Source organism: Callorhinus ursinus, unplaced genomic scaffold, assembly GCF_003265705.2.
Source record: "Callorhinus ursinus isolate GAN/ISIS: 27379988/994484 unplaced genomic scaffold, GSC_fseal_2.0 scaffold57, whole genome shotgun sequence".
Taxonomy (NCBI): domain Eukaryota; kingdom Metazoa; phylum Chordata; class Mammalia; order Carnivora; family Otariidae; genus Callorhinus; species Callorhinus ursinus.
In genome coordinates this window covers 7,261,201-7,284,590 of record NW_027397119.1, presented here as the reverse complement: position 1 = coordinate 7,284,590, position 23,390 = coordinate 7,261,201, and the positions used below count along the sequence as shown (strand labels likewise).

The window sequence follows — 23,390 nt, the reverse complement described above, 5'->3', positions numbered from 1 at the left end:
AGATCATGACCTGAACCAAATCAAGAGTCCCACACTCAACCCACTGAGCCACCCAGGTGCCCCTAAGCTTTTTGTTTTCTTAAATCAGTTTCATGAATACCTCAGTAAGTTACATGATCATCCTAATGGAGAAGAAACTGAAATGGAATAAAGACATTGTCTCAAAATTGTTGAATAAACCACTGCGCGCGTTGTCTGCACAATGTAGTATAACTTCATAAACAAGTACTGTTTCTGAGGCTGAGGACCATTCCGAGGCAGTAGGGTCTCACTGAGCAAGCACAGACTCACTGCAAATAGTTAAAGGGGGAGATCTGAGAGACCCAATCATGAAAGCCAAGATACTTGAAAGGCAGGAGATCTCATTAGATCTCCTTAAAAGATGATTTCATAGGATTGCCATTCTTGACATTTGTAAAGTTTTTGCAGCCCAGGGATGAACACTGATGTTGTAAGGATTGCGCGTGGAAATGTTTGGGGGACTTGCATATTGTTTCTCTAGCTTTCTCCACTGCTGTCCCAGAAGGGCGAGCGCACACGCGCGTGCACACACACACACACACACAGGCACTTGCCCTCAGGTGCTTGTATCACGTTTCCCTGTCCAAACCACCCTCCATTCCCCCTTGTCTACTGGAAATACACAACCTCCAAGGCCCACAGCCGCAGTTTTACCTCAACACACGACCGGCGACATTTCAAGACAGAGATCCGCGTGCCTGTGATATGCCCGCGCGCTACCCTGCTCCAGGGGGGTTGGGGGAGCTGTTTTAACAATACACACAGAAGACCCGGTTCATCTGCATTCACAGCGCGCCTCCTCATTGTCTCCACTTCATCTTGCTACGTTAGCCCTCCTTCAATTAAGACTATTTCCCTCTTTCTCTTAAGGCTCTTTCCCTTTTTTTATATGTAAGTGCATCTGGTCGTTATTACTTACCTAACATTTCATTTCCTACTGCCCTCTCATTTTCTTGGGGTGGGGTTGTTTTTGTTTTGTAATACAAGGACTTTGGCTTTCTATGTCTCTTAAATTTAAGCATATTTATTATAAGTAGGTGCAAGCGATCTGCCTGTTTCATTTATGTCTTCTGGGTAAGTCTTGCCTGAGCATTTATATACTGAGAGACAGCGTGCTCTATTATAAATTCTTCTTTTCCTTCTTTATTACAATTAGTGCTTTTAAAAATAGCGTGTGTAGATTGGTCATCTCATCTATGAACTTCATTTCAGGATAGAGGAGACATTACAAAGGGGATGCTGGCTCACGGGGTTGAGAGTCAGGGCTCTACAGTGGCAGAAAGGATGTTAGGAACTATCTACCCCTCTCTCTGCAGGCCTACCGAGGGAGGAAACATGCACCCATGTCTATACAGCTGGTAGGTGAACTAGAACCAGGCTTCTGGAAGCGTCCAGCCCCACCCCAAGCCCAAATTCATCTTTCATTGTCCCTAGCTCAACTTCACTGTCCAAAGCTGGACACCGCTGGGGAAAAGGAGGTGGAAACCCTCCCTGGGGCGCTTTTGCCCTTGATGTAACCCAATCCCGCTCTCCCAGAGACAGCAAGCAACAGGTTTTACTCAGTGGCTTGCCGCCCCCTTATTGTCTAGTATGGGTACTAGCGCAAAGCAAGGGGACTTTACCTGCAGGATGAATTGAGTACTTTTCCAAAGAGAAACACGGATTCCAAGTCTTCCCACAACCCCACTCCCCCTGCCCCCATCAAACCAGGTAAGGAACCTGGGTAGCCCGAGATCCCAGTCCCCTATACGGTCTGAGTTTTGCGGAGGACTTGGAAGCAGCTGAACTCAGCCTCAGGGCGCAGGAGTGGGGGCGCTGGAGGGGTCGGGTGGGCGTTGCCTCCTCCAGGTAAGCGGATGTGTGACGGGCTGGCCAGTGCCCTCTGGGACGACCCGGGAGAAAGGAGCCTACGACTTTAAGCAGCCATTAGGGTGAGGAGGCGGGGAGAGGTGGGGTTTGGAGAGGGGAGAGAGTTAATGATTTACCAGAGGCTCATTTCACAATTTATCAAGGGTCCGCTTCCGCGGAGCATGCACAAGTCTGGTCCTCTGCTCCTCACCGCTTGGCAGCTTCGACCCGGAAGGCCCCTCAGGCAGCCTGCAGCATGATCTCCATCACCGAGTGGCAGAGTGAGTGCAGGGGCCGGTGCCGTGGAGGGGGCTGGGCTGGACCGGAGGCTGCAGGCTGGGGGGTGGGGGGTGGGGTGGAGACGCTGCCCCTCCCAGCCCTGCTCTCTCGCTGGGAACCTGTAAGGCGACCTCTGGAGCCGGTGGCCTGGAGCTGCTGTGCTGGCATCCTGCTGGCAGCACGGCTACGACCGGGTGTGGCTCCCCTGCCTTCCAGTGGGTGGGGGTTACTCGGAACCCCCCCCCCCACTTCCCCGGCTAGCTAGACGCTGGAGAAGCGGCAGATTCACCACCCAAGCTCGTCCCTTCCCCATCATGGTTCTAGACCTGGGATGCTGCTGCAAAGGTGGACTCAGGAGGTCTCCGCCCATTGAGACATTTTCCCCACAAACTCTCCGGATCCCCTGTCGCCTTGGGGCCCTTCTTCTTCTTCTTTTTAATTTTTTTTTATTTTTAAAGTAAACTCTACCCCAAACGTGGGGCTTGAACTCACCACCCGACTGAGCCAGCCAGTGACCCCCCACCTTGCGTACCTTCTTACCAGAAATTAAATTCCACCCCTGTCCCCAAATTACTGTACCCTCACTCCTAAATATCCTTATCCTTCCCCTTCCTCTGTGGGGAGATGGCAGGGAGGTAGCCCACAGGCCTGGCAGGGGCGGGGAGAACTGTGACTTAAAGCCTCTGAGCCCAGGGTTTCATCTGTGAACTGGTGATAATCTTCATTCACTGAACAAATTTGTCTCGACTACGTGCTGAGCCTTGTGTTGGGCATGGAGTATACGAGAGTATACTGAAATGGAACGGACATGTTCCTGCGTACATGCTGGAGTGGGGAAACAGGTAGTTAACAGATAAATCAGTAGGTAGCATGTCAGATGGTGATGGGTCCTCCGGACAAAATGAGACAGGCTAAGGAGGCTAGGGAGAGTGAGGTAGGAGGGGCTACTGTGTTGTGTCGAGTGGTTAAGGAAGGCTTTGCCAAGAAGGTACCTTTTATACAGAGACCTACAGGAAGCAAGGAAGCAAAGTTACGCAGCAGTCTGGAGGGGAAACTGTTCCAGGATAGGGAACAGCCAGTGCAAAGGCCCTGAGGCATTAGCATACTTAGTGTGTGCTGTGGCTGCAGCAAAGCCAGGAAAGGGGAGAGTGGTAGGAGTTTAGGTCCGGGAGGTCACTGAAAGCTGAAGCCGTGTAAGAACTTTGGTTTTATCTCCACCAGATGGGAAATGACTGGAGAGTTTTGTGCAGAGAAGTGAGTGATGTGATCTATGTACATTTTTAAAAGATGACTCTGGGGCGCCTGGGTGGCTCAGTTGGTTAAGCGACTGCCTTCGGCTCAGGTCATGATCCTGGGGTCCCGGGATCGAGTCCCACATCGGGCTCCCTGCTCGGCGGGGAGTCTGCTTGTCCCTCTGACCCCCTTCCCCCTCGTCCTTTCTGTCTCTCATTCTCTCTCTCTCTGAAATAAATAAATAAAATCTTTAAAAAAAAAAAAAAAGATGACTCTGGGTGCCAGGTTGAAAATAGGCTGTAGAGGTGTGAGGTCAGCAACAGGATGACCAGTTCTGAGGTGAGAGATGGTGGAGAACACCAGGACAGTGGCAGTGAAGCGGTGGACATGGTCAAGGCCGAATCAGCTCTGAGAAAATTGCTGGAAGGATTTGCTGATAGATGTGGGTGTGAGAGAAAGAAGGCAAGAATCCTGCCAGTATTTTCAGCCTGAGCAATTAGAAGGGTCGAGTTGGGTTTTAGACATGTTGAGTTTGATGTGCTAGTAGACATCCAGGTGAGATGTCAAGTAGGCAGTCAGGTATGTCAGTCTGGAGTTCAAGGTCAAGGCCTGAGTTAGACAAATTTGGGAATTGCCAGCATATAGATGGTATTTCAAACCATGAGAACCCATGAGGTCACCTAGGGCACAGTTTCTCAGCTTCCTTACTACTGGCATCTTGGAGCAGGATAATTCTTTGTTGTGGGGGTCTGTCCTAGATGCCAATATGTTCTACTCCCAGTAGTGACAATGAAAAATGTCAGCAGACATTGCCAAATGTCCCCCAGGGAATAAAATCACCCCTGCCCATCCCTCCAGCTGAGAACTACTGACTTAGAGAATAAAAATAGAGAGAGAAGGGAGCTGTGGCCTGAGTCTAGTGGCAAGCCAACATGTTATTAAGCCAAAGTGTGCTAAGTCCTATGAGAGGGAGAGATGAGAGAACCAGATTTAGGTCAGGTAATGGTGAGGGGACCAGGTTTCCCTAAGGAACCTTAAGTCCTCAAGGATGAGTATGCCTTAGGCAGATAACACATGGGAGGAAACCGCATATACAAAGGCCCTGAGGCAGGAAGGCTCATCATAGACACAGTCATGAAGGGAAGGGAAAGGAAGGGGAAGGAAGGAAGGAAGATGTGGTTAGATTATGGTAGGCAAGGGGGTTGGTGACAAGAGAGGAAGATTAACAAGCAAGCTGAGGCCCCAGTCATGCAGGGTCTGTAAGCCACGGTATGGCTGGGAGGACACTTTTAGTCGAGGCCCAGTGGGAAGCCATGAAGGATCCTAAGCAGTGCACTGACACGATTGGGTTGTATGCTTTCCAAGCCCCTTGACTACTGTGTGGGGATAGGATGAGAGCGGGCAGGACTGAAGCCAGGGACTAACTGGAGAATGTTGTAGAAATCCAGGAAAGAGATGATGGTGGCTTGGAATTGAGCAGTAAGAGTGGAGAGAAATGCACCGCTTTCAAGATACCTCAGGGAAGAAGAAGCAATAAAACTTAGCTGTGGGTTGCACAGGGAGGAGCAGTGAGCGAGACTCACAGATGGCTTGTGCGGCCTTCTGCCTCAAGTGGCTGGCTGCGGGGGGGTGACATTTGTATTCATTTGGGGAAAACCGGGAAGGGCGCAGGGTGAAGGAAGAAGCCCAATAGCTCAGTTTGGACCTGTTGAGTTCAAGATGCCCCCGAGAGAGAAAACCAAGTGAGCAGGGATGCCAAGTCAGCTGCTGGGTAGGAGCTTGGCAGCTCAAAGACCGTCATGGGCTAGGAAGATAAATACCGACGTTGTCAGCACCCGAGTGATATTTAAAGACATGGGAACGAGTGTGAAATAGAATGAGAGGAGAAGCGAGCTTGGGCTGAAGCCCTGAGCAATTCAAACCCCAAGAGGAAGAGGAAGAAGCAGGAGCCAGCAAAGGAGGCTGGGCAAGTGCAGTCAAGAGCAGCAGGATGAAAATCAAGGATAGGGTGTCACAGAAGCCAAGAGAGGATATTTTAAGAAGGGAGTAGCCAAAAGCGGACAGATGAGCACCAGCGTCCATCCGTCGGATCTGGGAACACAGATGCCGTACATGGTCAAAGCAGGAGCAGCTCCTGTGGATGGGCCTGGGAGGGGAAGTGGACGGGACTGGGCTGGCTAGAGGCACTTAAAAAAAAAATAAACAACTAACTGAATTTATTTGAGAGAGAGAGAGAGAACGAGCAGAGGAGCGGCAGAGGGACAAGCAGACTCCCTGCTGAGCATGGACACCCCCCCCCCCATGCGGGGCTCGATCCCAGGACCCGGAGAGCATGACCTGAGCTGAAGGCAGACGCTTCAACGACTGAGCCACCCAGGTGCTCCTAAAAGCACTTCTCCTAGAGCCAGACAACTGGGTTCAAACCTGGTTCTGCCAGCTCCTGGCTGTGTAGCCCCAGGCAAGGACTTACCCTTTCAGTGTTCCCATTTCTGTTTGTGAAATAGGACTAACAGAGCAAGAGGGTTTCCTACATAACCTCCTTCACAGGCAGTTACGAAAATTAAATGAGTTGATATATGCAAAGTGCCTGAACTGTGCCTGGCAAGGGGTGCTTATTAGCGTTAGCAGTTATCCCTGTTAATCAGTGTTGTTCATCTTGAAAGTGACCTGGAAGGCTCTTTCTTTCTCCCTATTCCCATTCCTGATTCAGTCCTAAAGCCATGAGGTCGAAGGCGGAGGGTGCTGCCCAGGGCGGGTGGCAGAGCCCTCGCTGGGTGACATGGGTGTTCTCACTGGGGGCCGCTGTCTGCCAGGCAGGATGAGGAGGACATCCTGGCAGGGGTGGGGTAGGGGCTGGAGAGTAATTTTATAGTGGAGCCCGGGGGCGGGGGGGGGGGGTGTCCCAGCAGACGCCACCTTAAGCAAGTGATGGAGGAACATCAACTCTGGCTCATCTCCAGCAGGGGGAGCGCTGCCCCATCTGTCTGGCTCCCGGCAGGCACTTCTGTCACTCCTGGGGACAGGCCCCATCTCCTGCCCTCTCTGCCATGCTTGCTGCTCCTAGAACTTCAGGAGCGACCCCCAGTTGGTAACAACTGAAATCACGAAGCTACTGGAAGCGAGAGGCAAAGGAAGGTCTGAAGCTTGCGTATGAAAGACACAGTTTGCGACCCCTTTTCTGCGAGGTGTTGTGTCCACAGCGCAGTTTCCCCACTGAAAGCCGGAAGCAGTAGGCTGCCCCCATCAAAGGAAAATTCTAGAATTGTATCAGCCCTTGAAGAAGAATGTGGGGCAGGGTGGGAAAGTAATAACTATGCAGGCCAAGAAATCACTGTTGCCGGAGAAAGTAGAATAGAGGAGACAAGACATAATGCGAATTTAAGAAACTTCTGCTGTCTCTACAAAATGAGTAAGAGGCTCTTCTGAAGTGTTTACAGGGGGGACATATGGATATTTTAACAAAACAAAATGAAAACCCGGTAAGATATTCACATTGTGTTTCCACACAAAAACATCTGCTAAAGGAGATAGAGGGGAAGGGTGTATCATCAGAATTGGAATCAATGACAATGTATTTTTATGGCAGGTGTAAGCTGATAACAGAGACTTTTAACACAGGCATAGAAACTTAAAATAGGGGCGCCTGCATGGCTCAGTCGTTGGGCGTCTGCCTTTGGCTCGAGTCATGATCCCAGGGTCCTGGAATCAAGCCCCGCATCGGGCTCCCTGCTCCGCGGGGAGCCTGCTTCTCCCTCTCCCACTGCCCCTGCTTGTGTTCCCTCTCTAGCTGTATTTCTCTCTGTCAAAAAATAAATAAAATCTTTTAAAAAAAAAACTTAAAATACTTTGCCATTCAGATGAAAGAAGCAGGGTTATGGCTGGTCTTCCTCCATGATATCCTAGCCTATATAAAATTATCATGATGAAGTAGTTGTGCACCTAGATCCTCAACTTATTGTCTCTGAGGATGTAATTCAAGCAGGTGTTACTGAGAAGTAGACGTAGGAAACCAATCCGTTTAGATCACAGAGGTTTGTCAGAAACAGGAGGAACCAGCCATTAGTAGAAGATGGATTCCAGGCAGCTGGATGATGTGTTGAGAGAGAGGATGTTGCCTTGGGCCCTAACAAAATCCAGCTCTGCGAAAGGGAAACCCAGTGAGACTGGCATTTTTCTGTGCATTTGGCCTGTAATCTGAATGATAAATCTCATCTCTGTTTTTTTTAAGATTTTCTTTTTAAGTAATCTCTGTACCCAACGTGAGTCTCAAACTCATGACCCCAAGATCAAGAGTCACACACTCTACTGACTGAGCCAGCCAGGCGCCCCTAATCTCATCTCTATATTTATTTTTTAAAGCTTTTTTTTTTAAGATTTTATTTATTTATTTAATTGACAGAGAGAGAGAGAGAGAGAGAGGGAACACAAGCAGGGGGAGCGGGAAAGGGAGAAGCAGGTTTCCCACCGAGCAGAGAGCCCGATGCGGAGCTCGATCCCAGGACCCTGGGATCATGACCTGAGCCGAAGGCAGTCACTTAACCAACTGAGCCACCCAGGCGCTCCTCATCTCTATATTTTTAATGATTCTTTTAAAGAAGTCCTTTGGCCTTATTTCTGTACTGACACTGATCCTAATCCTCTTAAGATCTGTACAGTAACAGACTATGAAAAATGACCAGAAGGTAATGGTGTTGTTTCATTTTCCTTCTGTTGTAAACAGAACTTAACCAGTAGGTCTAGTCTCAAAAATTTTATTTTTGTTTTATTTTTACAGTTCTGCCTCTGAACAACCAGACTTTTAACAGCTTTTTACAACTATCTCTAAAAGCATGGCAATAATAAAAATTTCATAGGTATTGTGAGGACCAATTCTAAGATGTTAGTTAACGAGTTCAGTACAATTTTTTTCTTTAAAAATTACCTGTATGTGGGCGCCTGGGTGGCTCAGTTGGTTAAGCGACTGCCTTCGGCTCAGGTCATGATCCTGGAGTCCCAGGATCGAGTCCCACATCGGGCTCCCTGCTCAGCGGGAAGTCTGCTTCTCCCTCTGACCCTTTCCCCTCTCATGCTCTCTCTCTATCTCATTCTCTCTCTCAAATAAATAAATAAAATCTTTAATAAAAAAAAATTACCTGTATGTTCCCTTTTAAAAAATTAAGCCAACTTCAATTTCTAAAAATTAAGCCATTTTTTAAAGTTTATTTTTTTAGTAATCTCTACACCCAATGTGGGGCTTGAACTCACAATCCCGAGGTCAAGAGTCACACGCTCCACCAACTGAACCAGCCAGGGGATCCTAAGAATTAAGCCATTTTTAATAAAGTTATACATGTTGTAGTTTAAAAAGACACTCTTGCCATATCCCCATCTACCATGTAATTTACAATAAAAAGAAAATAAGGCATTCTAGCTATATGAAGTAGATAACGTTGCAAGACTATACAATGTAAACTTGAAGTGGTACAATATCATCAGTAATATTTTCAAAGGAGGCAACAGAATTCCATTTGTAATACCATCAAAAAGAATAAAATACTTAGGAACAAACTTAACCAAGGAGGCAAAAGACTTACTGAAAACCACTATTGTTGGAGAAAATTTTAAAAGACACAAATAAATAGAAAGACATCCCATGTGGGTGCCTGGGTGGCTCAGTTGGTTAGGCGACTGCCTTCGGCTCAGGTCATGATCCTGGAGTCCTGGGATCGAGCCCTGCATCGGGCTCCCTGCTCAGCGGGGAGTCTGCTTCTCCCTCTCCCGCTCCCCCCTCTTGTGCTTTCTCTCTCTCTCTCTCTCATTCTCTCTCTCAAATAAATAAATAAAATCTTAAAAAAAATCCCATGTTTATGGATTATAAGATTTAACATTGTTAAGATGTCAATATTACCCAAAGCAATCTATAGATTCAGTGTGATTTCTATCAAAATCCCAATGACATTTCTTGTGGAAATAGAAAAATCCATTGTAAAATGCACATGGAACCTCAAGGGATCTCAAATAACGAAAGCAATCTTGAAAGAGAAGAACAAAGTTGGAGGTTTCCCACTTTCTGATTTTAAAACTTATCACAAAACTACAGCATTCAGAACAGTGTGAGACTAGCATAGAGACAGACACATAGACCAAAGGGACAGTACAGAGAGCCCAGAAATAGACCCGGGCAAAGATGGTCAAATGATTTTCATCAAGGGTGCCGAGACCATTCAGTGGGGAAATGGCAATCTCCTCAACAAATGATGTTGGGCGAACTGGACATCCACATGCAAAAGAATGAAGTTGAACCTGTACTTTACACCATCTGCAAAAATAAACTCAAAGTTTATCTTAACTCAAAGCAAGAGTTAAAACTATAAAGCTCTTAAACTTAGGAGAAAAGCTTCATGACACTGGAATTGACAATGATTTCTTGGATTGGATACCAAAAATATAGGCAACTAAGGAAAAAGTAGTTAAATTGGAGTATATCAAAATTGAAAACTTCCCTGCATCAGAGGACACGGTCAACACAGTGAAAAGGCAACCTATGGGAATGGAAGAAAATATTTGCAAATCACGTATCTGATGAGGGGTTAATATCCATAATATATAAAGAACTCCTACAACTCAACAACAGCAACAAAAACCCCCAAACGACCTCTTAAAATAGACAAAGGACTTGAATTGACATTTCTCTAAAGATATACAGATGGCTAACAAGCACATGAAAAGATGCTCAACATCACTCATCAGGGAAACGCAAATCAAAACCACAGTGAGATGCCACTCACACCCATTAAGATGGACGCTATCAAGAACAAAACAAAAAACAGAAAATTACAAGTGTTGGCGAGGATGTAGAGAAATTGGAACACTTGTGCCCTGCTAGTGAGAATGTAACTGGTCCAGCTACCCTGGAAAATAGTGTGGAGGGCCCTCAGAAACTTAAAAATAGAACTACCATATCATCCAGCAATTCCACTTCTGGATATATAGCCAAAAGAAGTGAAGGCAGAATCTTGAGAAGATATTCATCCATCCATGTTCACAGCAGCATTATTTACAGTAGCCAAAAGGTGGAAGCCATCCAAGTTCCACCCACAGATGAGCAGATAAACAAAATGCATTATAAACATACAGTGAATTATTATTCAGCCTTAAAAAGGAGGGAAATTCTGACACCTGCTACAGCCTGGATGAACCTGGAGGCCATTATACTAAGTGAAATTAGCAATTCACATGAAAACACTGTATCATTTCCCAGATGAGCTTCCTATAGAGGAGTCAGAATCATAGAAACAGAAAGTAGAGTTGTGGTTGCCAGGGGCTGGGGAGGGGAGAATGGGGAGTCAGTGTTTAATGTGACAGAGTTTCAGTTTGGCAAGATGATGGGAGTCCTGGAGATGGATGGTGGTGATTGTTGCACAACAATGTGAACGCGCTTCACACCACTAGGCGTACACTTAGAAATGGTTAGGATGCTATGGGGCGCCTGGGTGGCTCAGTCGTTAAGCATCTGCCTTCGGCTCAGGTCATGATCCCAGGGTCCTGGGATCGAGTCCCACATCGGGCTCCCTGCTCGGCGGGAAGCCTGCTTCTCCCTCTCCCTCTCCCCCTGCTTGCATTCCTGCTCTCGCTGTCTCTCCGTCAAATCAATAAAAAAATAAATGAAATCTTTAAAAAAAAAATGGTTAAGATGCTAAACTTGATGTGTATTTTATCACAATTTAAAGTGGGAGTTCAATTTAAAAATGAAAAAACACAATGAATTGTCATTTGTTGACTATCAGAGTAGCAAAGATAAGTAAAAATTAACAATTTTGTGTGATGGAGAGGGTTTCAGAAAAAAGCAACTTCATATCCTGGTATTGTTACAACCCTTCCTGAGGGAAGTAATCTGAAAAAAATGTATCAAAACGTCAAAGATGTAGCCCTTGACCAAACAGGGGGTCCCTAATATCCTGTACTTCTGTTCACTGGCTCTCAGCCAACTCCTACAACTTCAAAGATTACCCTGAGACTTAAAGCAAAAACACACAATACAAAGTGAGGTGGGGTGCTCTCAGTGTGGGTCCAACCTGGTGCAGAACTGCCCAGCCATGGGACTGATGTTAGAGGAAGCCCAGGGGTGTGGGGGGCTGGGCACCCGAGGTACAGCGGTGGGAGGGAAGGTGCAGAATGGGGCCGCAGGTGCCAGCTAGGGTGCAGACTCTCAGGTGAGCACATGCCTTCTGTTTTTCCAATCAAGTGTGAGAGGTCATCACATGAAAGCTGGGGACAGCGGCATTCAGAGGAGGAAGCACACCGTGTGAAGAGTTATCTAGGAAGGCAAACCTGTTGAGAAATCGAGCGGGACAGCTGGTTCTAAGCCTTTTCTGGGTTGGTGGTCGTGAATTGTCAGTGGTACCCTTCTGCCTGGGTATTGAGTTGGGCATCAGCGGCTCCCAGCTGCAGGAAGACAGGATTGGAGGCACCCAACCCTGACCGTTATCTGGCTAATGTAGCATTTGCAAACAAGAGGAAGCTGAAAAGAGAAAGCAGTGAGGGAAGTATTAACTACCTCGCAGAGCCGTGGTGAGGACAGAATGCCACAGAGTACAGAACTGACCAGCAGTGTGCCGGTGCTAAACATAAATCTGTGCCCACCCTCCCTTTCCTTTCCCGTCCCATCATTCCCCTCGAGCACAGAAGCTGAGATTCCTGGGTAGAAATGGAGCCGCCCCATCCCCCACTCCCCGGAAGGCAACTGTCCAGTGGCAATGGGGGAAACTTCCAGCATCCCATCCTGCTCCCCAAAGCCCATCCCACCCCAACCTCCTTGCCCATTGCAGAGATTGGTGTGGGTACCACCGGCTTCGGCATCTTCTTCATCCTCCTTGGAATACTCCTGTATTTTGATTCCGTGCTCCTGGCCTTTGGAAACGTGAGTCCCCCAGCCTGTGTACTTTCCCCACCCACCTACCTGAGGTCTCTATTGCCTGGAAGGTCAGCCCCAAGTTCATTCAGATCGTGCCCATCCAAGGGTCAGTACCATCAAGCCCTGGCAGGTGAGGGTGGCTGGGGATGCACAGCGAGGCGTGAGGGGCACAGAGAATCTGAGGACGTGAATTCTCATGGCAAGCTCTGGGTGAGGCCCTGCAGCTACCAAGACGAATCTGCCGCCATCCCTGCCATTGTAACCCCCCCACACACACCCAGTCTAGGGATAGGGACACAACCCAAACATCCGTAACTGCAAAGGAAGGCAGGGGCAGCCATAAAGTCACAGTAAGATAAGCACATTGCATATAAAACATTGGAGGAAAGAAAGCACGCCCAAATGCAGAAGGATGAGGAATTTGGAAAGGAAATGGGTGTGAAGGGGGATGAAGCACCGGCAGGCAGATGAACAACGAGAGAAAAGGTATGGAGAAGGGAAGAGAAGGCATGGAACATGCTGGAAGAAAGCCAGAGAGTTCAATTTGATGGACACTTAGGCACTCCTAAGGGACCATTAGGAGCCAAGCTGAAGATAGTGACTGGGCCGGACAGTGGAGTCCCGAGGGTTCCATGCGACTCCGGGTATGTCTGTCTACGCCTCAGGGTTCACGTCTGTAAAATGGAGAGACTCTATCTATCCCTCCTTCCTTGCGAGGTGTGTGGAGAGATGAAGTCATGTATGAAAAACTCTTTGGGATCCAAGAAGTTGGGTTGAATTGGGTGAGCGGTCGGGAGACCAGAGTTCTCCTTGTCCATCCGCCTACCTCTGGGCAGCTTGGTTCCTAACCAGCAGAAATGGCTCAAGGCTCTGGGAGTTTGCCACGTTGTGGGGTCACTCTCCCTGACGTGTCCCTCTTTGAAGCATTAGCAAGTCCCGCCCCATGCCTGACGCAGGGCGCCAGGTCTGGCCCCTGACTCCCAGGGGCCTTGCTGTGTTTGCTCCCACGCTTCTCTCCCTCCCTCCCCTACAGCTGCTGTTCCTGACCGGCCTCTTGTTCATCATCGGCCTGAGGAGGACATTTTCCTTCTTCTTCCAGAGGCACAAGCTCAAAGGGACCAGCTTCTTTCTGGGGGGTGTGGTCATCGTACTGTTGCGCTGGCCCCTCCTGGGCATGTTCCTGGAGACCTATGGATTCTTTAGCCTCTTCAAGTGAGTGCAGGTCTCTTTCCCCTGGACGAGCCCCACTAGGGCCTCTGAGTAGCTGAGATCAGCCCACCAGGTTTGGGCAGCCCGACCAGCAGCAGGGTGTACAGAAGCTGGGACTTTATCCTGCAGATGGGAGTCGTGGAAGGACTGAAAAGGCAGGAGGGGCATCAGGCAGACACTTTCCAAGGCATCCTACTCCAACGGTAGGATAAAGGACAAATTGGAGGGATCGGCCCATCCATCAGCAAACATTGAGCACCTGCTGTGTGCCTGGCACTGTGCCTGCCCCCGAGGAGGAGACACAGGGCCTGCCTTCAAGTTGAACAACCCAGCAGGGAGGAAGGGCAGTGAACTAGCATCTCCCAGGCCCCCCATATGTCCCAAGCACGCTCACAATCATCACTCACTTTGTCGTCCCTATGACCCGCTGCAGGACTGCTTTCTGCAGGTAAGGAAACCAGCTCAGAGAGGCTGCCCCCTGCCCAAGGTCTCACAGATTGTACGCCGAGGATCTGGACTGGATCCAGCTGTGCCTGGCTGCTGGCCCCACATCCCTCGGCCTGGCCTGCTGAAAAGCGAGTCGGAAGTCAGTGAAGATGTGTGGCCACTGCCAGGGCCAGGGGAGGGGTCCTAGAGGAAGCAGGACCTGGAACAGGCCCTGGGGACAGGCAGGCAGGCTTTACGAGGAGACTAGAGGGTGTTTAAGAAGAAAGGAAAGGCTGCTGAGGAAGGAGGGGCAAGGAAGGGAAGGCTCCCAGTGTCTCTGGGGATGGGGGTGACAGGGGCGTATGGGATCCTGGGAAGGAGCCAGGGCCAGGACTCTGGGTTCTCATAAGGCCTTCCGTTTGCTCACTGCAGCCCTGAAAACACCTTGATGAGCCCGAGGGCCCCAGACCACCTAGACATCATATAAAGTGGTTTCAAGAAACCAAATTTTCTCACACACACTCTGCCATTCACTTACTTAATACTCAACTATGTCATCATTTAGTCATTTATTCAAATAGTCAAAAACGTAATAAAAGGACCTACTGCATGCCAAACCCAGAGCTAGGCGTGGGGCTGTGGTACTAAACCAGGAGAAACTCCCCAAGGGACTTGCAACCTAGTTGAGAAGACAAATTCTGACAACAGTGACCATCTTCTGAGGGACTAGAACCATGAGTGGGGCCACCGCAGATTCCGTAGTTTGAACCAACAGTAAACCTTGACAGAGTCCCCTGGCAACAGCATTGCTAGGGGCAGAAATCCCAAATGGGACCTATAAGGGACGTCAGAGATGCCGGCGAACCTCACGGAAATGAAGCCCAAGGAAAGGAAGTAGCTCAGCCAGAATTCAAATTTCTAACCCCCTCGCCTCTCCACACATGCAGGGCTCCCTCCGCATGCCAACCTCAGTGCCTCCAAGCCCTTTGAGGGATCCCACACCTGCGCCCAGCCAGGCCTTGCCAGGGTGTGTCTGATAAGAGTGGGGGTGCCAAGAGCAAAGGCTCCATGCACGGGATGCCGAGGCGAGCGGGAAAATCAGCACGAGCAGCCTCCACCAGCCGCCCATGCCTGGAGCCCAGGAGACCTGCAGTAGGCGGTATATACCCAACCTAGGGAGGTGAAGACACTGACAGTCATGTAAACCAAAGCTTCCCCAACATTTCTTTGTATAAGGCCCTATGGTGTAGGTACTATTATTATTAATGCCATTTACAGCTGGAAACTGAGATTCAGAGAAGTTAAGGAATTTGCCCAAGTTTATACGGCACCAGGAAGTGGCAGAGCCAAGATTTGAATCCAAGGAGCCTGACCCCAGCCCCTTTATTCTTACCCTCTCCACAGGGTTGTCTCCCCAAAACCAGGGGTGCAGAACCAAGCGGGCTCCCAGTGCCCAGGGGCCCGCTTTCTTGGGAACCAAAGGTGGAGCCTTTGGGTGGACCTCAACCTGGATACCCTCTCCCCTCTCCCCCAAGGCCATCACTGACCCCTCTCCCCACCCTCTGCTCCTAGGGGCTTTTTCCCTGTCGTCTTTGGCTTCCTGGGCAATGCCTCCAACATCCCGTACCTGAGCACGGTAAGTGGATGATGCATGTGGCTTGGTGGTGGTGCCTTGGGGTGGGGGGCCCTGGTGAGACTGTGGCCCCTGCGCAGCGGACCCTTCCCCATCTCCCCTCAAACCCCTTTCCCCAGGTTGGCCAGCCTCGGCACCCCTTCCCGTCCCCATACCTTCTCCATCTGACCAGAGCAGCTGAGGAGAGGGGACCCGGGAGCATTGTGCCTGAGGCCTGGGTAGGTGGCTATTCATAGTTCCTTATTAGAGCCAAAGAAACAGATTCAGAGAGTCTAGGTGACCCAGCCAGAAAGTGCCAGGGATTTCTGGAGAGCTGGCTGAGTCAGCCCCAGGCATGGAGAGGATGTATGACAGCCAATGACAGCAGCGGTGGGTGGCAGATTCTGCTCTCTCCTGGGGGCAGGCATGGGGCAGTTGTCCCCAGCCGCTGCCCCTCCCTTTCTCTGAAGCGTATTTTCTGACAGAATGGCAGCTCTCGGAGAAGCTCGGGGCGGCCCTGCAGCCAGCTGGCTCATCCCTGTGGCCCCCTCTCCCTATCTGCCCTTGGCACCGCTCCCAGCTCTAAAGACCCACTCCACAATAACCTAGATAGAGACCGAGTGTGCTCCTCACTCTTTGTCTGGAATAATGATTCTTCACTCCCACAGCTGTTCCAGAGGCTTCAGGGCACCAGATCAATGGTCTGAACAGCAGAGATGAGCTCCTTGAACTTGGATCATTGGTTGAGGGGGCTGGAAAGGAAATGGGGTCCGCCCCCACCCTGCACTGACTCATCTCCCGCATCATACCCAGACCTCTCCAAGTCCAAAAGGAAGGATGGAGTTGAATGACTGACTGCAAATCCCCAAGTCAACTCAAAAGGCTGTTGGCATGGTTGGGAGCAGAGATCCAGGGGGGGCCCCACGGAGACCGGACTGGGGCTGGTATCACATCCTGCCCTGCATTTATGGGAGGAAAGCAAAGATTAAATCCCCAAGCTGTGTGTCTGAGACTCAAAGTCACTGTCTCCAGCCTGTCAAGTCCAGTCTCTGACTCAGGGCAGGCCGACGCACGGCATTCCATGGAGTGAGGGGCAGGCCTGCTCCCGGAAGCTATCATTTTTATCCTGGTGGTTAACAGTCCTAATGAGTGAGATACTGTTTGTAAACCCCTGTTAGCAGTAGGCATCAGACAAGTGATGGGTATTAATCCTGCATACTGGTGGGAAATGCTACTCAACTATTAATTAGATGGATGTGTGCACAGGGCACCCACAGATAGCCCCTGTGCTGAGAGAGCTTCCTGTCTGAGGGGTGGAGACATTGCCCCTGCCCTCGGAGAGCCCAAGTCTGATGGAGGAGACATTCTCTGTTCTGGTGAGCCCCTCAGCCCAGGGTAAAGAGTGTTCTCGCAGGCCCAGGAAGGAGACAAGAGTGCCTTGCAATGCGTGCAGCATTTAGTAAGTCCCTGTGAGGGCCCTCGGAATCTATACTGAGCACGGGGGTGCGTGCTGAGGGTGCAAAAGGAGGCCGGTCACTGCTATCAGAGCAAAGTACAGAGCAATCCCAAAGCAGTGTGATCATGAGACGTGCAGGGGGGCCCGGGAGCAGCAGGGTCAGGTGCGTCAGGTGCTATACCTGGAGGTCAGCTCTCTGGGTTTCCTGGGCACTCCCCAAGGACACCCACCTTCTAGAGCTGCCCCTTTATTTTGCTTTCTTCATCCCCTAGGTCAGATTGTGCCTTTCTCTCCCTTCCGCCCCCTTCATTACGCTCCCTTCACACAGGGTGCTCTTGTGGCTCTTGTCTGAGGGCACGAGCCCCCCCTTCCCCTCCCCCTCAGTTCATCCATTTCCATGTCATTTGGGGCAGAATGGGTCTCCCGCTAAGTGGGTCTGGGGCGAAGGGGGTGAGGAGGATGGAAGGACCAGTGGGAATCAGAAAGCCAGCCTTGGAGGGCTTCTGGAGGGGGAGAAAGAGGCTGATTTCAGTCCTGAGAGCCAGGCGGTGGGAGGCAGCAAACGCTGGGCTCTCTGAGGGGTCTGGGGGGGTGGGGTGGCGGGGAGGAGGCAGAGGTGGGCCTATGCCTGGAGACGTCACCTTGGCTTTATAAAACGGACGTGATCAGGCCACTGCTGAGCCCAGCTCCCCTCTCTGTGGGTGTTCAGCAACCCAAGTAGCACCTGGAGACCCCACGGAGCTCCGACCCCGCTGGACAGAGCCAAGGTAGGTGCACGGGGGCACCCCCACTTGGAGAGGGGTCTGCCTAGCCCCAGGGAGGATCCCCACCGAGGAGCAGGAATTTCCTTCTAAGATTGACAAGACATATCCCTGGCTGGCAAAGGGGGCGCTGATCTTTCCTGATTATCAGGTTGGCCAGATGATTCTGGGATGTCTCAGTGAATACCCTGACTCGCATTTTTGAAACCAGGACCTTGGAGAATCCCTCACTGTGGAAGGAATAAAAGCAGTGAGCGAGCTCTTGCTGGGATGAGAGGCCACAGAAGCTTTTGGAGGGGGCTGGGGAACCCCTCAGGGCTCAGGGGCTCCATAGGACTCCTCCAAGCCTTTCCCCCAACGTATGGATGGCAAGTACAAACCTAACCAAAGAGCCTCTACGCGCCCTGCTAGCCCCCTGCACTAAGAACTGCGGGTTATTCCTGGAAGGAAGCCACCTCACTTCAAAAGCCTTCCCACCACTCCTGGAATCTATTACCCACTAGGTATAAAGCCTGGGGCGAGGGCACAAAAATTGCCCACAGCAGGTCAGCCTCTCCAGGCCCCGTGAAAGCTGTTCTCTTCCAAACAATTCAACTCTACCACATGTGTTAAATGCTTCTGTGCTGGGAAGTGAACTGAGAGTTGGGTGCAGGGTGTGTGTGTGTGTGTGTGTGTGTGTGTGTGTGTGTGTGTTGGGGGGTGCAGGGTGTGTGTGTTCGTTCTCACCTGGGAAGTGAACTGAGAGTTGGGTGCAGGGTGTGTGTGTGTGTGTGTGTGTGTGTGTGTGTGTGTGTTGGGGGGTGCAGGGTGTGTGTGTTCGTTCTCACCTGGGAAGTGAACTGAGAGTTGGGTGCAGGGTGTGTGTGTTCATTCTCACCTGGGAAGTGAACTGAGAGTTGGGTGCAGGGTGTGTGTGTGTGTGTGTGTTGGGTGCAGGGTGTGTGTGTGCGTTCTCACCTGGCCAGGTGCTAAGTGCTATCTATGAGGAGGAGGAGGTGCTACGGGTGGGAGGAGCTTGGAAGAAGGAACCCTTACCTAACCACACAGCCTGCCCACCCCCCACCTTCCCCACTCACCGCCCTGCTCCTACAGAGCAGCCAGAATGCTCCATCTGAAATGCAACACACATGCCCCCCCTCAGGCTCAGTCTACTCGGGGATAAAGTCCCGCCGTGTCCCTCCTCCAGCCTCACCACTGTCTCTCTCCAGCAAAGCTCTGCGCTCCCGGCAGCCTGGAGGGCCTGTGGGCCGGGCCCCGCCCCGCCCCGCCCCGCCCCTGCTGCCCAGCTCCAGCGCCCCCTGCTGGAAATGCCTTCCTTAATCCTGTATTCACGCGGCTGATCCGTGCTCAGAAACTCAGCTCCGGAACCACTCCCCGCCTCGGGGAAAACACGCCTGCCCCGCTCCAGGGTGAGCTCCCACGGGCTCCCACAGCTCCCTGGGTACCCACACTCCCCCAGCCTATCATTTCCGGTGTTATTTTGAAATAGTCGGCTTAGATGGCTCAATTTCTTGAGCTTGATCTTGGGGAAGGGCTGGAAACAAGCAACCCTGGGTCTTAGCACACCTGTGCCCCCCCTAGCATCTAGCACAGCACCTAGCTGGTGCTGTGATCAGGTATGATCTCTGAGCTAACCTGGACTCTGTGCATCCACGGTTTGAAGCCATAAAAGAAACGGTTTTCCACTGCTCTCTCTAATGAACTGATCCTGCCTCTCCTCTTTAGAGCAGGTGCCAAAAGACTTGTCTGGGTTTCAGAGTGTCACAGAATCAGTCTGTAAGGAAAAACGACTGAAGGGTTAGTCAGTGACCAGTCTGATACAATGCTCTTATTTCACAGAGGAGCAATATGGTCCAGAGATGGGGGTAACTTGCTCACGCCCCACAGGGAGTGGGGCAGAGCTGGGGCCAGACTTGAGTGTCCTTTTTTTTTTTAAGATTTTATTTATTTTATTTGACAGAGACACAGTGAGAGAGGGAACACAAGCAGGGGGAGAGGGAGAGGGAGAAACAGGTTTCCCGCAGAGCAGGGAGCCCGATGCGGGGCTCGATCCCAGGACTCTGGGATCATGACCTGAGCCGAAAGCAGACGCTTAACGACTGAGCCACCCAGGCGCGCCCAGACCCAAGTGTTCTTGATCCCATTCAGGAGTCTTCCTCTCTGCCCGGTGCCCAGGTCCTGGAGAGGAATGGGGGTGGGGCAAGAACACAGGTATGGACAGGGCTGAGCAACCATTAGCAGCCCATGGGCACCACTGAGAGCCCTGCCCCTCCCACTTGCCCCCCTGGACCACAGAGGCTCTGGCCAACACCCTTTCTGTCCAGCCTTTGGACCTGCCTCCCCACCAGTTTGTCTTTACTCATGTTTGTTGGACAATCTCAAAGTGCCTGATGGCTTTTTCAAAGACAAATTCAACTTGAGAGCTGGAAGGGCTGGGGTGGAAGGCAAAGGGGGTGTAGCGAGGGTCAGGGTACACAGCTCCCATCTCAGCGGCCAAAATCAGGAGGTCAATCCAATTCATATCTTCTTGGAGCCCACGAAGAATAGAATAAGGAGAAAATTGACCCGATGAATCAGGGAAAGTTTTTTCTCTTCTTTGTATTACAGACAATGAGACAATTTAGTGACAGTCCTCAAGGCTGTGAAGGGTTATGAGAACAAGATGATTGCCTCTTTCTTCCTTTTTTCTTGAAAAACAAAGGGAATGAAGTCCCTGTTGCCGCAGGAGGGAGCTGGGCCAGGTTCGGGAAGGCGCAGTCTAACGGGAGAGTTGGGCACAGCAAGCCCAGCACGGAGCTCCTAGGCTCCAGAGACTGTCCGGACCTCAGGGCGCTCCACTCAGTGGAGCTCCTTGCCCTGCTTGACTTCACCCCCTACCCCCAAGGCCCTCATTGCCACACTGCCCCTCACTCAAGGGCTCTTCTGGTCACGCTGGGCTCTGCCCCAGCACCCAGGACACACCGTGCACCTGGCTTAGTCCCTCTCCCCCTCCCTCTGTCTCAGCCTCAGGACACTGCCAGGACCTGTGCCTTCTCACCACGATGAATTCACTGGTTTCTTGGCAGCTGATGCTTTTCCTCTGTGCCTCCTCCTTCAGGGAGACATTTGAAAAGATGGCACCCATGGAGAATCCTAGACCGACAGGTATGCTTTGTCTGGGAAAGAAGGGTGGGAGTTGTTGCAAAATGAGAGTCACATATTTTTCAGTGAGGCTAGTCTATCGATGTGAGTTTCACACAGCATTAAATCGGAACCTAAGACTAGCACATGCAACTTATTTGGGGGCCCCGTGAATCTTGCAAGTAAGGGATGGCTTACTGCTCTTTATGGGCATCAGTAGGCTCACCTAGGTTCAGGTGCTTGTTCACCACTGAGCTCCTTCATGGTCTTCTCACACTGTGTTCTCTGCTCTAAGCCAACCACCTGTCTGAGCAGATCCATTGGGAAGAAATTTACTATGTAAGTTTCTTTCATCAGTGATCTCAGACACTTTGTGGGGAATCTGGAAAAAAAGAAAAAAGACTTAAACAAAAGGACAGATCCTTAATACCTGTCAACCTTATGAGTTCAATGTGCAACTGATTCGCTAGAGAAACTGAGGCCCAAAGAGGTAAAGAACCACCCCCCCAAAGTCAGCCAAATGCTGCAGCAGCCCAGCAGGTGCAGCAGCTGCCAAGAGTGTGTCTCTGAGGGGCACAAGCCAGTCCCTGAAGTCCCCGAGACAGGAGTTGTGGGTTTAACACTGCTTGGTGGTCAGTTTCCTGGGCAAACTAGCACATGGCTTAGCCTCTCCGGCCTGCGGTTCTGGCTATGGAACTCGGAGCGTACCCTCTACGCAGAGGATAGCATCAAGCCCATAAAATGTCCCAAAGCAAAGAGAATATGCCCCCGGGTGTCCTTGACCAACAGTGTCTTCTCTCCTGGGATCAGGTATTCTTTCTGGCTGAGGGAGGCTCCCCCAGAGAATAACCTCGCCGCAGCCCCAGGGACACTGACCTGCTGGTCAGCAAATGGCTTTAGGTGAGGCCACAAACAATAGCCTGAGAGGTTATCCTACTGCAGGGATGATGGGCTTAAGCGGGAAGGAAGCCATCATCCCTCCCTGCCTCAACCAGGCCCTAAGCAAGGTGGGAGGGGCATTCTAGGAAGATTAGCATTAACTCTGAACCACGCCCACACTCCCCGTCTCCAAAGTCTGCCAAGGCATTGAAGAGCAGGGCCCAAAGCCAACTACCCCCCTCAACACACATCCACTCACACACCAGGCCTCATTTCCACTAATCTTATGCCACAATTGGCTGGGGTTCTGGTCTACTCAGAGCTAGTTGCACTATTTTACTGCCAAAAATTAGAGTGAACTTAACAAGCCTTTTGCATGTGAAACGCATTCAAATTAGCCTTGTTAGCCCTCAGCGTGCAGGGGAGAGATTATACCTACAGTGGGGGGAGGTGAGCAGGTTAAGGTGACCCAGATAATTTCCCATTCTTCACTGAGTCTTCCTGTAGCTTATTAGTGGTCACAGTAATTGGGGACGCAGAGTGGTCCTAGTTCTACTCTTGTTTCTGTAACTACAGGCTGTTCACTCGCTTTTATATATTTAACAAGCATTTGAGGCCCCACTGCATGCAGGTCACCGTTTCAAGCACTCAAGAGATAGAGCTGAATGAACATGGCTCCCACCTGCCCCCAGGAGCTCAGTCCCGTGGGGGAGCCTGATGCAGAGACAGCAAGTACTGCAGGCTTATTTCCAAGCTCTACCCTGTTTGCTTCCAAAAAGGAAGTAATTTGAAATAAAAGATGTTTAAGATCCTCCTGGAAAACCTTTGCAACCAAAGCTATGTAAAGAGAGAGGAGCCAATGACCTAACCATCACCTGAGCTAAGACCCTCCTGCGGGTGGTGCCCCGCTTTGGGCTCTGGGCTTCCTAGAGGACAAGGAAGGAAAGGGAAGCAAGCACAGGATAGGAATGTGAGCCGGTGTTCCAAAGCCGTCTCTCCTGGGCCCTGGCCTCACCGCAGCCTCTCTCTCTGGCTCTGTCCTAGGCCAGCGGCTCGGACCCCAGGCCCTCCTGGCCCCCTGGGAGCAGAGCCGGCGCTGCGCAGACAGGAAGCCCGCCGGGGCCCGGCTCAGCCCGCGGGAGGCCTCGCTGTGCCCGCCTCCCAAGAGCCCCGCGGGGCCCCAGCAGCCAGGACTGTGCGCCCCCCGCAGCCGCCTGATGCCCGCCCCCCGGGGCGCGGTGCTGGTGCCGCGGGAAAGGGACCTGTCCGCCTACAACTGGAACTCCTTCGGCCTGCGCTACGGCAAGCGGCAGACTGCGCCTCCCGCAAGGCTCCGCGGCGGCGCCGGGCGTGGCTGAGCGTGAGGTGCTGGGGGCCGTGAACTTCAAACTTCAAACCCGGGCTAGGGAACCGGGCTTGCGGGGTTGGTGCGGGGGTAGGGGGTAGGGCAGTGGGAGGGGGACTGGGGTTTCTGTCCTGAAGTAATAAAGGGAATGCTGCCGGCACACCCTGGAGTGATTTGTGGCTAATTTTTGCAAGCAGCGCAGATGAGATTGTTTTCCTTCTCTTCACTTGAAGCTTTTGCTGGTTTTAAGATAGCTTTTAGTGTTATCAAGCACAGATCACGGTGCTTTTCAAACTGGAGATGTGAGG

At 51.1% G+C, this 23,390-nt stretch overlaps 2 protein-coding genes across 2 annotated transcripts; both read left to right on the top strand.

The window, feature by feature from the left end:
- The first annotated feature begins 1,929 nt into the window (after nt 1-1,929).
- On the top strand, nt 1,930-16,526 carry GOLT1A (golgi transport 1A). Its single transcript, XM_025855199.2, has 6 exons — nt 1,930-1,952; nt 2,034-2,150; nt 12,189-12,280; nt 13,308-13,486; nt 15,482-15,545; nt 16,190-16,526. Exons 2-6 carry the CDS (start codon nt 2,126-2,128, stop codon nt 16,226-16,228), a joined length of 399 nt encoding a protein of 132 aa, XP_025710984.1. The 5' UTR covers nt 1,930-1,952; nt 2,034-2,125; the 3' UTR covers nt 16,229-16,526.
- Nucleotides 16,527-19,100: 2,574 nt separating this feature from the next.
- On the top strand, nt 19,101-23,095 carry KISS1 (KiSS-1 metastasis suppressor). Its single transcript, XM_025855066.2, has 3 exons — nt 19,101-19,147; nt 20,742-20,882; nt 22,782-23,095. Exons 2-3 carry the CDS (start codon nt 20,780-20,782, stop codon nt 23,093-23,095), a joined length of 417 nt encoding a protein of 138 aa, XP_025710851.1. The 5' UTR covers nt 19,101-19,147; nt 20,742-20,779.
- Nucleotides 23,096-23,390: the final 295 nt, after the last annotated feature.

Excerpts from the sequence above, each read along its gene's own strand:
- GOLT1A (XM_025855199.2), top strand. The coding sequence starts at position 2,126 with ATGATCTCCATCACCGAGTGGCAGA. Across the intron at positions 2,151-12,188 it reads CTCCATCACCGAGTGGCAGA|AGATTGGTGTGGGTACCACC; the intron begins GTGAGTGCAGGG and ends TGCCCATTGCAG. Across the intron at positions 12,281-13,307 it reads TGCTCCTGGCCTTTGGAAAC|CTGCTGTTCCTGACCGGCCT; the intron begins GTGAGTCCCCCA and ends CCTCCCCTACAG.
- KISS1 (XM_025855066.2), top strand. The coding sequence starts at position 20,780 with ATGAATTCACTGGTTTCTTGGCAGCTGATGCTTTTCCTCTGTGCCTCC. Across the intron at positions 20,883-22,781 it reads GGAGAATCCTAGACCGACAG|GCCAGCGGCTCGGACCCCAG; the intron begins GTATGCTTTGTC and ends GCTCTGTCCTAG.